The sequence below is a fragment of the Salvelinus fontinalis genome, chromosome 38, assembly GCF_029448725.1.
Source record: "Salvelinus fontinalis isolate EN_2023a chromosome 38, ASM2944872v1, whole genome shotgun sequence".
In the NCBI taxonomy this organism is placed as follows: Eukaryota; Metazoa; Chordata; class Actinopteri; order Salmoniformes; family Salmonidae; genus Salvelinus; species Salvelinus fontinalis.
Window position 1 is genome coordinate 107,741 of NC_074702.1, and position 13,851 is coordinate 121,591.

General features: G+C 41.1%; 1 protein-coding gene across 1 annotated transcript; it reads left to right on the forward strand.

Moving 5' to 3' along the window:
* Positions 1-638: 638 nt before the first annotated feature.
* On the forward strand, positions 639-13,271 carry LOC129837086 (ATP-dependent translocase ABCB1-like). The gene is made up of 7 exons (XM_055903000.1): positions 639-736; positions 1,433-1,510; positions 2,237-2,354; positions 2,451-2,493; positions 2,682-2,832; positions 12,580-12,673; positions 13,076-13,271. The coding sequence occupies exons 2-7, from the start codon at positions 1,459-1,461 to the stop codon at positions 13,269-13,271; spliced, it is 654 nt and encodes a 217-aa protein (XP_055758975.1). The 5' UTR covers positions 639-736; positions 1,433-1,458.
* The last annotated feature ends 580 nt before the right edge of the window (positions 13,272-13,851 follow it).

A 13,851-nucleotide genomic window follows, 5' to 3' on the forward strand; every position in this document is an offset into this window, starting at 1 on the left:
CTACGGTCAATGCTATGGCCAATGCTATGGTCAACGCTGTTTCATCCTTTCCTACACTGAAATTACCCTTGCCTAACGATTGCGTCTGAAGCTGGGCTTGTAGCACAGCTATCCTCGCCATAAGGCGATCGTTCTCCTGTGTATTATGAGTACAGCGACTGCAATTAAAAGACATCATGTTAATGTTACTACTTAGCTTCGGCTGTTGAAGGTCCTGACAAACCATGTCCAGATAAAGCGTCTGGAGTAAAAAAGTTGAATGAAAAAAAATAAAAAGTTGTGAGGGAAAAACTAAAAATATAAACGGTAATTAAAAAGTAAAAACCGTAAAGTTGTCAGGTAACAAAGTAAGGTTGGCAACAAAACGCACAGCAACACGTCTGCCATATGTATTAGACATGAGTCTAATCAAAGGCAGAATAAATCATTATCAAATGACCTTGTTTTGTAAATACTGTCTATGAAATATGCCATCAGTGACTTGAAGTGTCATTATTGATGAATTGTATAATGTGTCATGACGCACCTCCCCCAGCCGTGTGGAATGTCAATAGGATCCTGAAGTTGAGGTAACCTGACACCTGACACCTGATGATGATGCTGTCCTGCATAGCGATATAAAATCTCCCAGCTCCCAAAAGAATGATTACATTCATCTGACAATTAGTAAGGGTGGTATTATGTTGAGAGAATAGCTTGTGGATTGTCTAAAAGACTCATACTGGATTCTCTGAAGGTAAGTAGCCCACATCTGCACACATTATGTCTATTTATACATGTTTGTAGACTACAATATTTGGTACAACATGCGTAAAATATATATATATATTCCATAGCTTTAATTTTGTTGTTGTTGACAAAATCCCTCTTATTGTGCTTCATTCATTTTAAATGTTGAACTTAGTTCCACAAGATATAAAAGCCAATATGCACTTTTTGATACGTAGCTTAACACGGTATTAGAATTGTAAAGATATTATTACTATAATACTACATTTGCCAATATTTTCAATTTAATGCTCTCATAATGAATATTGAAAATATAAAATAACTTGAGAAGCAGTAAGAAAAGCAAGTGTTGATGAGCATTACCCTTGTACAGCCTCCCCGGTTCCGGAAAGAACCCTCCATTAAAATAGATGACTTTAATTATTTGCTAAATGACATCCCAGTTTATAGACGTTACACAACTTAACTTGTATGTAAATCAAGTTTGTCTAGTTAAAAGCAGCTAAAACATGTACTACAACATGCATACATACATGAAGGCAAACCTCAACTCACCCTAGCATAGCATTCAACAGATTGTTTGGTACAGAAATCATTATTCACTTTTCAAAATGTACATTAACTCATTCATTTAGGGTCCGCAAATATTCTCATATTTACTACATTGAAATTACAGTTTAAAATCGCTTTCTCTGAATTCCAGGAAGGCAGCGTCTGAGTTCATTCACCATGGGGAGAGAGGATGGGGACATGCCAGACTCTCTACCAACCATCCCTGAGGGTAATATCAGTTTCACATCATTTACTGTCTTATTTATTAGCATAGAATTCCTAGTTAAGAGTAGATTAGAAGGAATTGTGGTTGACTGATATAATCAGTAAGTGAAATAATAATTCTGTACAGTCAGTACACCAAAGTGAGATGTGTCGTTCAACCTGGTCTCAGAGCATTTCGTATTATTCCCTACGTAAATTGTAAAATCAATTTAGTATGATATGTTAAGTCTTGTATGTTATGAATTTCTTTGTGGATGTCCATCACCCATTTCGTATAACATGTTACAAATTACAATTTGTGTTATATGTTACGAATTAGAAAAATATCAATATGTTCCGAATTTGCTAAAAGTATGATATGTTACGAATTCTAGCTAGGTGGCTAACTTTAGCTAGCTTGCTAACGTTAGCTAGGCTAGGGGTAAGGTTTAGGGGTTAGGGTTAAGGTTAGGGTTAAGTTTGGAGTTAGGTTAAGGTTAGAGTTATGGTTATGGGAAGGGTAAATAAAAGGGTTATGGTTAGGGGAAGGTTTAGCTAAAAGGATTACATTTAGGGTTAGGGGAGCAATTAGCTAACATACTAATTTGAGTGTCCCGAATGTACATTTACTGTGTTATGTCTAATCAATGAGACCAGGCAGTATCATTGGATGGCAGATAGCTTAATTGTTTAGTTTAATTGATCATTGGTAATGTTTAATTGATCATTGGTAAATGTTTAATTGATTAAGAGGTATTTGCAAAAGGCTACCCCAACCTGGCCTTCCATGAGGATACGAAGCCTCAGGAGCGGATGACAGAGGGGCAGCCAACCGTTGACACGGAGCGCAAGCCAAAGAAGGGCCTCGGGTAAGCAACATTGCCATAATGGCATTCCTACTTTACTCCTATTACAGTTAAATATATTTTGGTTTGCTCATGAATCTATGTTTCATTCTCAAGAAGGAAGAAAAAAGAACCAGCAAAAGCAGTGGGATTTTTCCAGTTGGTATGTCCTGATTTTTGTTTCAGAAATAGTAGGAAATACACAAGAATCTTTTGGCAATCTGCACATACACTGTAGTATATGTCAAAATGGGGTAATTTGTTACAAGTGATCTTGACAAGATTCATATTCTCCAGTCATTCCAACGTCTGCTGCATTTGACTGTGGTTTTATGTGTGTTGTGTTTGCAGTTCCGCTACGCTACTGGTTGTGAGGTGCTCCTAATGATAATCGGCCTGCTATGTGCTGCTCTCCACGGGATAGCCCTGCCCCTTATGTGTATTGTGTTTGGACAGATGACCGACAGCTTTGTACAAAGTGGACAACAGCTCAACCTTACAGGTACATATTCTGTTTGACAAGGTACACATGTAGCATCGTCATTTGATCACTCTGTTGCAGGACAAGGGCTCTATTTTAACAAACCTAATGCAATGGTAAATCTAAGCGCTGGCGGTAGAGCTTTAGGTTGGGAGTTTGTCAGAGATATTTTTCTATTTTCACAACCAAAAATGATCGGCGCAGTGCTGACGGTGGCGAGAAAGGGCTTAGTTTTGACGATTAAACCAGTTATGGGTGTGTCAGGCTTGGCCCCTCACTGGCCAATCAGAAAGTGCTCCATGGCTAAATACATGGTTTATTCAGGTTGTGTATTTATGGTATTTTATGTATCGCATTGGAATCAACTCCAAATCCAAAGTTAGTCCATTATAGTTTGTTAAACAGCTTACAGAAATTAAATAACACAATGTAGACCTATCCTATCTTTGCTTTGTTCTAAGTAATTGCATGGTGTCAATGTGGACAGATATACATAGCATTCACACTGATATAGGGGTCTACTGTAAAGTGCATTATGGCTGAGCAGGGACATGCCAAAAGTTGTCAATAAGCTAGAAACAATTCATTATTGATAAGGCCTAAAAAGAGAGATAATCACATTTGAAACAAAACGAAACAACAACGTGTATTAAATAGGCTATGTCTAAATACACTTACAGGCACCATAATTACTCCCAGTGGGCATATAATAGTAGAACAACGCAGACTGTGGAGGGTTTTCTTTTCTCAGTAGCTGGACAGAGATCCAATGTAAAGAGAAAGTGAGGGGCCCCCCGAGTAGCGCAGCAGTCTAAGGCACTCACAGTACTTGAGGTGTCACTACAGACCCAGGTTCAATCCTCTGAGCCCGTTGGGGAGTCGCAGCGATGATACAAGACTGAAATTTGGGAGAATTCTAATACATAATAAAATTACAAATTAAAACAAGCAATCTTTTAGTTTTTTCAACAACAACAACAACAACAACAATAAATAAATGTAAAATGTAGAGATATCACAGAATCACCAGGATAAGAAAGACAGACGCATTGCTGTAGAACCAGCCTTCGTTATAATAGGCCTGGGGTGAGGGTAGCCTACAGAGGGCTTGGGGTTTCAAAATATAAAACGGAAAACAAGCAATTGTTGCAGGAAAATAACTTCTAAATATGAGGTTTACCAGCATTCACTGAGGTTCTCATCTTTCGTTTCATGATGGGCATGGACACATGTAGCCTACATCATGGAGGGGTTTTAATGCACGTTCAAAGCATGGCTAAAATAATGTACGCCTGCCTACAATACATAGATAAAAAGGGAACGTCAGTTCAGTGTTTTGCTCCTCTCAAACTTGATCTTTTAATAAAGCTTTGGTGATTAAGATTTGGTTCCAACCCTTTATACAATCTTGACTAGCCGACTAGATTGCATTGGGCAGGACAAAAACAAAACAGCCTTCATTGACAGAATCGGAGGCTATGCTTGGTTTTTAATCAAATAAAATGAAATGGGGGGGAATATAGTGTTTTATGTTTTTTAAATACTATGAAGGCCTATACAGGCACCAAAAGCACATAACTCTTGTTCCATATTCATATGAGCAGTGTGAGTCACGGCTGGATATCCGCTGTATAAATCGGTAAAACCAGCTTCTGTTTGGTCTTAAATATCCCTGCCAGCATTCCCTGAAATTAGCACCGTGATCATGTCTTTAAGGACGCACCTCAAATATTTCCACCCCTCCCATCTGAACGCAAGCAAGCTGGAACAAGACAGGGAAATTACCAATCCTTGCGCAATAGTTTAACTATAGCAGAGTGCTGGTTTTAAGAGGTCGGAATTGCAAATTAATGTGCGTTTGACACTAGCCCTGCCTTAACGCCAGCCAAAAACAGAGCCCTATCGGTGGAATGCTTACTCAACAATGCAGAGAATGTTTACTGTTTATACTTCACCCTGTCCCCACTGCCAGTGTATCCCACCTTGTGAATGTTTACTGTACATACTTCACCTCTCCCCACTGAGAATGTTGACTGACTCCAGCACTTCCTGGTTCTGTCAGCAGTCATTGTCCTGTTGGAATGTAGATCTTCACCCCAGCCTCCCGAGTGGCACAGCGGTCTAAGGCACTGCATCGCCGTGCTAGATGCATCACTACAGACCCGGGTTCGATACCGGGAGACCCATGATGTGGCTCACAATTGGCCCAGCGTTGTCCGGGTTAGGAGAGGGTTTGGCCGGCCAGGATGTCCTTGTCCCATCATGCTCTAGTGACTCCTTGTGGAGGGCCGGGCGCATGCACGATGACTCGTGACGCCAATTGTATGGGGTTTCCTCTGACACATTGGTGCGGCTGGCTTACGGGTTAAGCGAGCAGTGTATCAAGAAGCAGTGTGGCTTGGCAGGGTTGTATTTTGAAGGGTGCATGGCTCTTGACCTTCACCTCTCCCGAGTCCATACGGGAGTTGCAGCAATGGGACAAGACTGTAACTACCAATTGGATATCACAAAATTGGGGAGAAAAAGGGGTTAAAAGTACACCCCAAAAGATATCTTCGACCCAGTCTAAGATAATTTACACTCTGAAGCATGTTCACACCAAGGATTTGGCTCTATTTATTGTTTCCTCTATCCAGTCTCACAGTCCCTGCCACTTAAAAGCTACACGGTAGGGATGGTGTTAAATAGGTGATGAGCTCTGCATGTTTTTCTCTTATGATCTCAGTCTTTCACATGCCTTTTTTTTGCAAACTCCAACTGTCATTGCCTTTTTCTCAGGAGTGGCTTCCATCTGGCCACTCTCCAATAAAGCCAATATTGGTGAAGTGCTGTAGAGACTGTTGTCCTTCTCCCATCTCAGCCAAGGAAAGGGAAAGGGGATCTCTAGTCAGTTGCACAACTGTTGTCTTCCGCATTTAACCCTTCTGAATCAGGGAGGAGAGGGAAGCTTCCTTAATCGACGTCATTGCTCTTGGGGAGCAGTTGTGGGGGTTAACTGTCTTGCTCACCTTGCCGGTTCAGGGATTCAAACAAGCAACCTTTCGGTTACTGTCCCAACGCTCTAACTGCTAGGAACTCTGTAGTTTTGTTAGAGTGGTCATTGGGTTCTTGGTCAGCTACCTGACCAAGGTCCTTTTTGCCCGGTTGCTCAGTTTGGTCGGACGTTGGTCGGATGGCCAGCTCTACTCTGGGTAGTTCCATATTTTTATAATTTCCCAATGATGGAGACAGCTGTGCTATTGGAAACTTTCAAAACTCTACAAATTGTTTTATACCCTTCCCCAAATACTGTATGTGCCTCATCACAAATCTATCTCGGAGATCTACAGACAATTCCTTGGACTTCATGGTATAATTTCTGCTCTGACGTGCACTGTCAACTGAGGGACCGTACACTGAGTATACAAAACATTAAGGACACCTGCTCTTTCCATGACAGGTGAACCCTTATTGATGTCACTTGTTAAATCCACTTCAATCAGTTTCGATGACGGGGAGGAGACAGGTTTAAAGAAGGGTTTTTAAGTCTTTAGACAATTGAGACATGAATTCAGAGAGGGTCAATGGGCAAGACAAAATATTTAAGTGCCTTTGAACAGGGTATGGTAGTAGGTGCCAGGCGCACCGGTTTGTGTAAAGAACTGCAACGTTGCTGTTATCCCATGTGTATCAAGATTGGTCCACCACCCAAATGACATCCAGCCAACTTGACAACTGAGGGAAGCATTGGAGTCAACATGGGCCAGCATCCCTGTGGAACGCTTTCGACACCTTGTAGAGTCCATGCCCCGATGAATTGAGGCTGTTTTGAGAGCAAAAGAGCTCATCAGGTCTTACTCAGACTGGCTACGGAGAGTGTGGTCACACAGTCATCCGGAACAGGCAGTGCTCTCATACATGGTTCAGTATTGCTTTCCTCGAAGCGAGCATAGAAGGATAGCGTTATGGTCAGATTTTCCAAAGGGAGGGCAAGGGAGAGCTTTGTATGCATCTCTCTTTGTGGAGTAAAGGTGATTTCTAGTTTTTTCGCCTGTAGTTGCACAGGTGACATGCTGGTAGGATTTCAGTTTTCCTGCATTAAAATCCCCATCCACTAGAAGCGCTGCCTCTGGGTGAGCATTTTCTTGTTTGCTTATGGTCCTATACAGCTTGTTGAGTGCGGTCTTAGTGCCAGCATCGTTTTGGTATTTGACATTTATTAGGATCTCCATTAGCTGCTGCAGAAGCATCAGCAACTCTTCCTGGGGTCCACATGAAACATACTAACATCATACATAGTCCAGCACATTATTAGTCAAGGACTGAAATACATACATTTGAAACATCACAAAGCCTACGTATCAGTACATACACACAATATCTAGATCTAAAACATAGTGCAATTAACATTACAATACAAAATATATAAAATGGCTGTGTATCTTCACAGTCCCCTTTGTGCAGGAAGGTGTTCTTTTACCTGTTTTTTAAACTGATTTTATTGCTAGCTTGAGTTACCTGGAGTGGCAGAGTTCCATGTAGTCACAGCTCTATTTAATACTGTAACGTTTCCCAGCCTCTGTTCTGGACCTGGGGACGGTGAAGAAACCTCTGGTTCATGTCTTGTGTTGTACTGATGATTGTCAGAACTGTTCCAATTGCTTGAACAGACAGTTCGGTATCTTCAACACATCAATACCTTGCACAAAGACCAATAGTGGTTCAGTCAATCTCTCCTCAACTTTGAGCCAGGAGAGACTGGTATGCATGTTACTGACACTTACCCTCCAAGTACAGTACATCTAAGTGTGATATGTCAAGAAGGCAGAGCAATGCCCGATCATGGACAGATCTCTTCCCGTTTTAGCAACCATTGAGTCTATATGTTTTGACCATGACAGCTTACTATCTAGGGTTACACCCAGCAGTTTAGTCTCATCAACCTGCTCAATAGCCACATTATTCAATAATAGATCTAAACGAGGTTTAACGTTGACTGATTGATTTGTTAAATAAATTATGCATTTTGTTTTTGAGATATTAAGCACCAGACTATTACTAGTTACCCATTTTGCTAGTTACCCATTCTAAAACTGACTGGAGCTCTATATTAAGTGTCTCAGTTATTTATGTTACTGTTGCAGAAGACGTATATACTATTGATTTTGTCAGCGTACATAGACAAACAGGTTTTATTCAAGTTCAGTGGAAGGTCATTTGTAAAAACAGAAAACAATAGCCCAAGCCAGCTGCCCTGCGGTACACCACACTCAACGGAATTTGCGTGAGAGAAGCTTCCATTAACAAAACCCTCTGTGTTCTATTAGATAGGTAACTGTCAATCCATAAGAAGGCAGAGGATGAAAATCCTCTGCAATATTTCAGGATCATTATATCAAAAGCTGCTCTGAAGTCTAACAAAACAGCTCCCACCATATTCTTACTATTCATTTATTTCAGCCAATCATCAACCATTTGTCAGTGCTGAGCATGTTGAGTGCCCATCCCTATAAGCATGCTGAAATTCTGTTTGTTTTCTGTAAAATAACTTTGTATTTGATCAAACTATTTTTTCTTTCCATAAGTTTTTTAAACACTTGTAACAGGCTGACTTGTCAGGTGTTTGAACCATTAAAGGGTGCTCTGCTATTCTTGGGTAGCGGAATGACCTTTGCCCCCCTCCATGTCTGAGGGTACACACCATCTTCTAGGCTTGTGGTGTTAAATCCACAGCTATCTTGGTAGATAGTATAGTCTACAGCTTATCATGAGGTATTCTTACTCAGGTGAGCAGAACCTTGAGACTTCCTTAATATCACTCACCAGCTGTTGTTAACAGAGACACTCACCTCCACCCTTGATCTAACCCGAGCTAGATGTATATTATCCGTGTTCTTGTTCAGCCACGACTATAAGAAACATGGGATATTACAGTTCTTTGTCAGGATTTGGCCAGGATTGTTCCGGTTTTGGCCACTAGATGCCCCCATTGTGCTTTTTTGACCCTTTTGTTTTCCCTTGTTTCCAGTTATTATTTGCACCTGTGCCTCGTTTCCCTTGAATGTATTTAAACCCTTAGTTTTCCTCAGTTCTTTGCTCTGTGTTTGTATGTTAGCACCCAGCCCCAGCGATGCTGTGAACATGTGTTACTCCTGTTGGATTCTCTTGAGGTACTCTGTTTTTGTTCTTGTTTATTTATTTTTGATTATTCTTTTGAGTTTTTTTCCCTGCGGTATCTACCACCTTGTGGATTTACCTTTTGTCTTGGAGGATTTACCTTTTTTCTCTTGGAATTACTTTTGACGTTGTGGATTTATATTTTTGCCTGAAGTACTTTCCTTTTTACTTTATTAAAGCACAGTCTCAAGTACTGCTGTGTCTGCCTCATATTCTGGGTTCTGCCAACTATTAGTGGCTCAGTTTGCTAAGTGACTGTTTCTCACACCAGAGACCTGAGTTTGTAACCGGGTCCTGACAGTTCTTCAGGTTCAATTAAAAGGATCAAAGAGCTTGTCCAGTTTGTTCTCTTGCACGTTTGCTAATAGAACAGAGGGTAGAGGAAGTTTATGTACTCATCTATGTACAATCGTGGCCATAAGATCTGAGAATGACACAAAAATTAATTTTCACAAAGTTTGCTGCTTCAGTGTCTTTAGAAATTTGTCAGATGTTACTATGGAATACTGAAGTATAATTACAAAGAATTCATAAGTGTCAAAGGCAGTGTTGACCCTTCTTTTTCAAGACCTCTGCAATCCACCCTGGCATGCTGTCAATTAACTTCGTGGCCACATCCTGACTGATGGCAGCCAAATCTTGCATAATCAATGCTTGGAGTTTGTCAGAATTTGTGGGGTTTTGTTTGTCCACCCGCCTCTTGACGATTGACCACAAGTTCTCAATGGGATTAAGGTCTGGGGAGTTTCCTGGCCATGGACCCAAAATATCGATGTTTTGTTCCCAGAGCCACCTTATGGCAAGGTGCTCCATCATGCTGAAAAAGGCAAACTGTTCCTGAATGGTTGGGAGAAGTTGCTCTCGGAAGATGTGTTGGTACCATTCTTTATTCATGGCTGTGTTCTTAATAAGCAAATTTGAGAGTGAGCCCACTCCCTTGGCTGAGAAGCAAACCCACACATGAATGGTCTCAGGATGCTTTACTGTTAGCATGACACAGGACTGATGGTAGCGCTCACCTTGTCTTCTCCGGACAAGCTTTTTTCCGGATGCCCCAAACAATCGGAAAGGGGATTCATCAGAGAAAAGGACCCCAGTCCTCAGCAGTCCGATCTCTGTACCTTTTGCAGAATATCAGTCTGTCCCTGATATTTTTCCTGGAGAGAAGTGGCTTCTTTGCTGCCCTTGACACCAGGCCATCCTCCAAAAGTCTTTGCCTCACTGTGCGTGCAGATGCACTCACACCTGCCTGCTGCCATTCCTGAGCAACTCTGTACTGGTGGTGTCCCGATCCCGCAGCTGAATCAACTTTAGGAGATGGTCCTGGTGCTTGCTGGACTTTCTTGGGCGCCCTGGAGCCTTCTTCACAACATTTGAACCGCTTTCCTTGAAGTTCTTGATGATCCGATAAATGGTTGATTTAGGTGCAATCTTACTGGCAGCAATATCCTTGCCTGTGAAGCCCTTTTTGTGCAAAGCAATGATGACGGCACGTGTTTCCTTGCAGGTAACCATGGTTGACAGAGGAAGAACAATGATTCCAAGCCCCACCCTCATTTTGAAACTTCCAGTCTGTATTCGAACTCAATCAGCATGACCGAGTTATCTCCAGCCTTGTCCTCGTCAACACTCACACCTGTGTTAATGAATTACTGAATCACTGACATGACGTCAGCTGGTCCTTTTGTGGTAGGGCTGAAATGCAGTGGAAATATTTTGGGGGGATTCAGTTCATTTGCATGACAAAGAGGGACTTTGCAATTAATTTGATCACTCTTCATAACATTCTGGAGTATATGCAAATTGCCATCATACAAACTGAGGCAGCAGACTTTGTGAAAATGTATATTTGTGTCACTCTCAACATTTTTTGTCCACGACTGTAGTTTTGTCAGGGTGCCCGCACGTCGGCCTCTCTTGCACTTTCTCCTCCGGGAGCGGAGGATTAGGGTCTGGTCCGGGGTGAGCAGTATGTCCTGCACCGCCAACTGGTTGAAGTAGAAATCTTCATCCAATACAAGATTAGTTATCGCTGTTCTGATGTCCAGAAGCTCTTTTCGGTCAGAGCAAACAATGGGGGAAACATTATGTACCAAAAAGTTTAGATCAGCACAATGGAGCTTGTTTCTGATCTCAGTTTCAGGAATGGCGGAAAAAGCATTACATTTTCCTAAAATTAACTCTGCAAATAGCCCTGTTGGGAGATTTGGAAAGTCAATCATTCAACAATATATATAATATTATAAATATTAATCTTTAACTTACAATCTTTGGATACTATGCGATTAGAAAGGTTCAAAGTTCATATAAGACGTCACAGCACAGTGGAAAGATATATGGCACGTGGAAATGAAAAGAGGATGGTCTTACGGAGATACATTTAGGTGGGCTGGACTGAGTGTAGCAGAGGGGTGGGATTAAAAAGCTCATGATCAGTAATAGTTATAACTGAAAACACGATATACATGTCTGAGTACATATCCACTATCTATACAAAATGTCATGTGTTTTATCCAAAAATAAATATATTTGTTGTGTAATTACTGTGTCTAAAAGTAGCATGTATGACTTTTATTTATTTATTTTACCGTTATTTTACCAGGTAAGTTGACTGAGAACACGTTCTCATTTGCAGCAACGACCTGGGGAATAGTTACAGGGGAGAGGAGGGGGATGAATGAGCCAATTGTAAACTGGGGATTATTAGGTGACTGCAACTGGTTCAGAAGATAATCATTTATGTGGGGTTAACAGCAGCAAAACAAGCTATCCATAGTGCTTCCATTACCCCCTGCAATCCTCTCACCACAAATATGCTTATCATATTTTCAAGATATTGTTCGTTTAGAGCGATCAGTGGCTAGGATAAACAAAGCCCGGGCAAATACAGTTGATGCATGGGATGTATTATGTAACACCGTATCAGATATCAACAACTCTTGACCAAGCGACAGACCTACACGGTGAGGGAGTGGCGGGACGACATTTTCTTTTCTGAGAATAACATACAATATATTGTATTGTAAACTCTACTTCCTTCCTGTAAAATGTCATATTGTGTACTCAAATAATTGACTCCTGACGGTATGTAAATAGTTTGAGGATCATAAAAAAAGTGGCATGTATTTAAAACTTGTGTGAAATGTATATGTAGCCTAACAAAAAAAAGTCTTAAAAACGGGGATGCAATATGCAAAAAACCACACACAAATACACACTTAACAGCAGAATTGGTCAGCAACTAGTAAAACGGCCGCTATCCAATTCAGCACCATTCTTAATGTATCAACCCCTACAAAAATGCCCATTAATTATAATCTACATAATAATTCACCTGTTCTGTTGCTGCGGGATTATTTTCCTGTTGAAGCAAACTGGCTCAAATTAAGATCTTACATCTGTGTATTGGCTATAAAGTGCAGGGCTCCTTTGTGGCCATGTATTACAGTATGAGATACATATATGTGATTATTTCTATTATGGGTTGCATTGTTTAGGCATATCTTCACCATATATTTGGTGATTTGTGGATTATGTTTTATACTACACATGTCATATGTTAGGCACGCCAGATTGTGAACATTGACTACTGGTATTGTCATTTCTCCATAGCCAATTTCACTGTGGAGGAGATCAGCGCTTTATTGAACTCAACTGACGGATGTATTCAGATTCCTGGAGTTGATATACAGGCTCTAATGACTCGGCAAGTGATAATGAGTACAGTAGATAACACACACATTATCAATATATTATATCATAAATATATCCTCATGTAAATACAATGTCGCTTTTATTTATGATTATAAACTGGGTGGTTTGAGCCCTGAATGCCGATTGGCCCGACAGCCGTGGTATATCAGAACGTATACCACGGGCATGACAAAACATGTATTTTTACTTATAAACTGATTACCAATGTAATTAGATAATAGCAATAAGGCACCTCTGGGGTTTGTGGTATATGGCCAATAAACCACGGCTAAGGGCTGTATCCAGGCACTCTTGCATCGTGTTGTGCGTAAGAACAGGCCATATACCCCCACCCCCACCCCCGTTGCTTATTGCTTTAAAATATACTGTGTGATACATACATTTGAATTTCCAGACATGCCTATTACTTCATCGGGATCGGTTGTGCTGTGTTCCTGCTGGGGACCTTTCAGGTGATGTTGTTCTTGCTGACAGCCACCAAACAGACCAAACGGATCCGGGAGAAATACTTCCATGCCATCCTCCACCAACAGATGTCCTGGTTTGATACACACCAGATAGGAGTTCTCAATGTTAGGTTGACAGAGTAAGTTTGATACACACCAGATAGGACTTCTCAACATCAGGTTGATACACACCAGATAGGACTTCTCAACGTCAGGTTGATACACACCAGATAGGACTTCTCAACGTCAGGTTGATACACACCAGATAAGACTTCTCAACGTCAGGTTGATACACACCAGATAGGACATCTCAACGTCAGGTTGATACACACCAGATAGGACTTCTCAACGTCTGGTTGATACACACCAGATAGGACTTCTCAACATCAGGTTGATACACACCAGATAGGAGTTCTCAACGTCAGGTTGATACACACCAGATAGGACTTCTCAACGTCAGGTTGATACACACCAGATAGGAGTTCTCAACGTCAGGTTGATACACACCAGATAGGAGTTCTCAACGTCAGGTTGACAGAGTAAGTTTGATACACACCAGATAGGACTTCTCAACGTCAGGTTGATACACACCAGATAGGACTTCTCAACGTCAGGTTGATACACACCAGATAGGACTTCTCAACGTCAGGTTGATACACACCAGATAGGACTTCTCAACGTCAGGTTGATACACACCAGATAGGAGTTCTCAACGTCAGGTTGA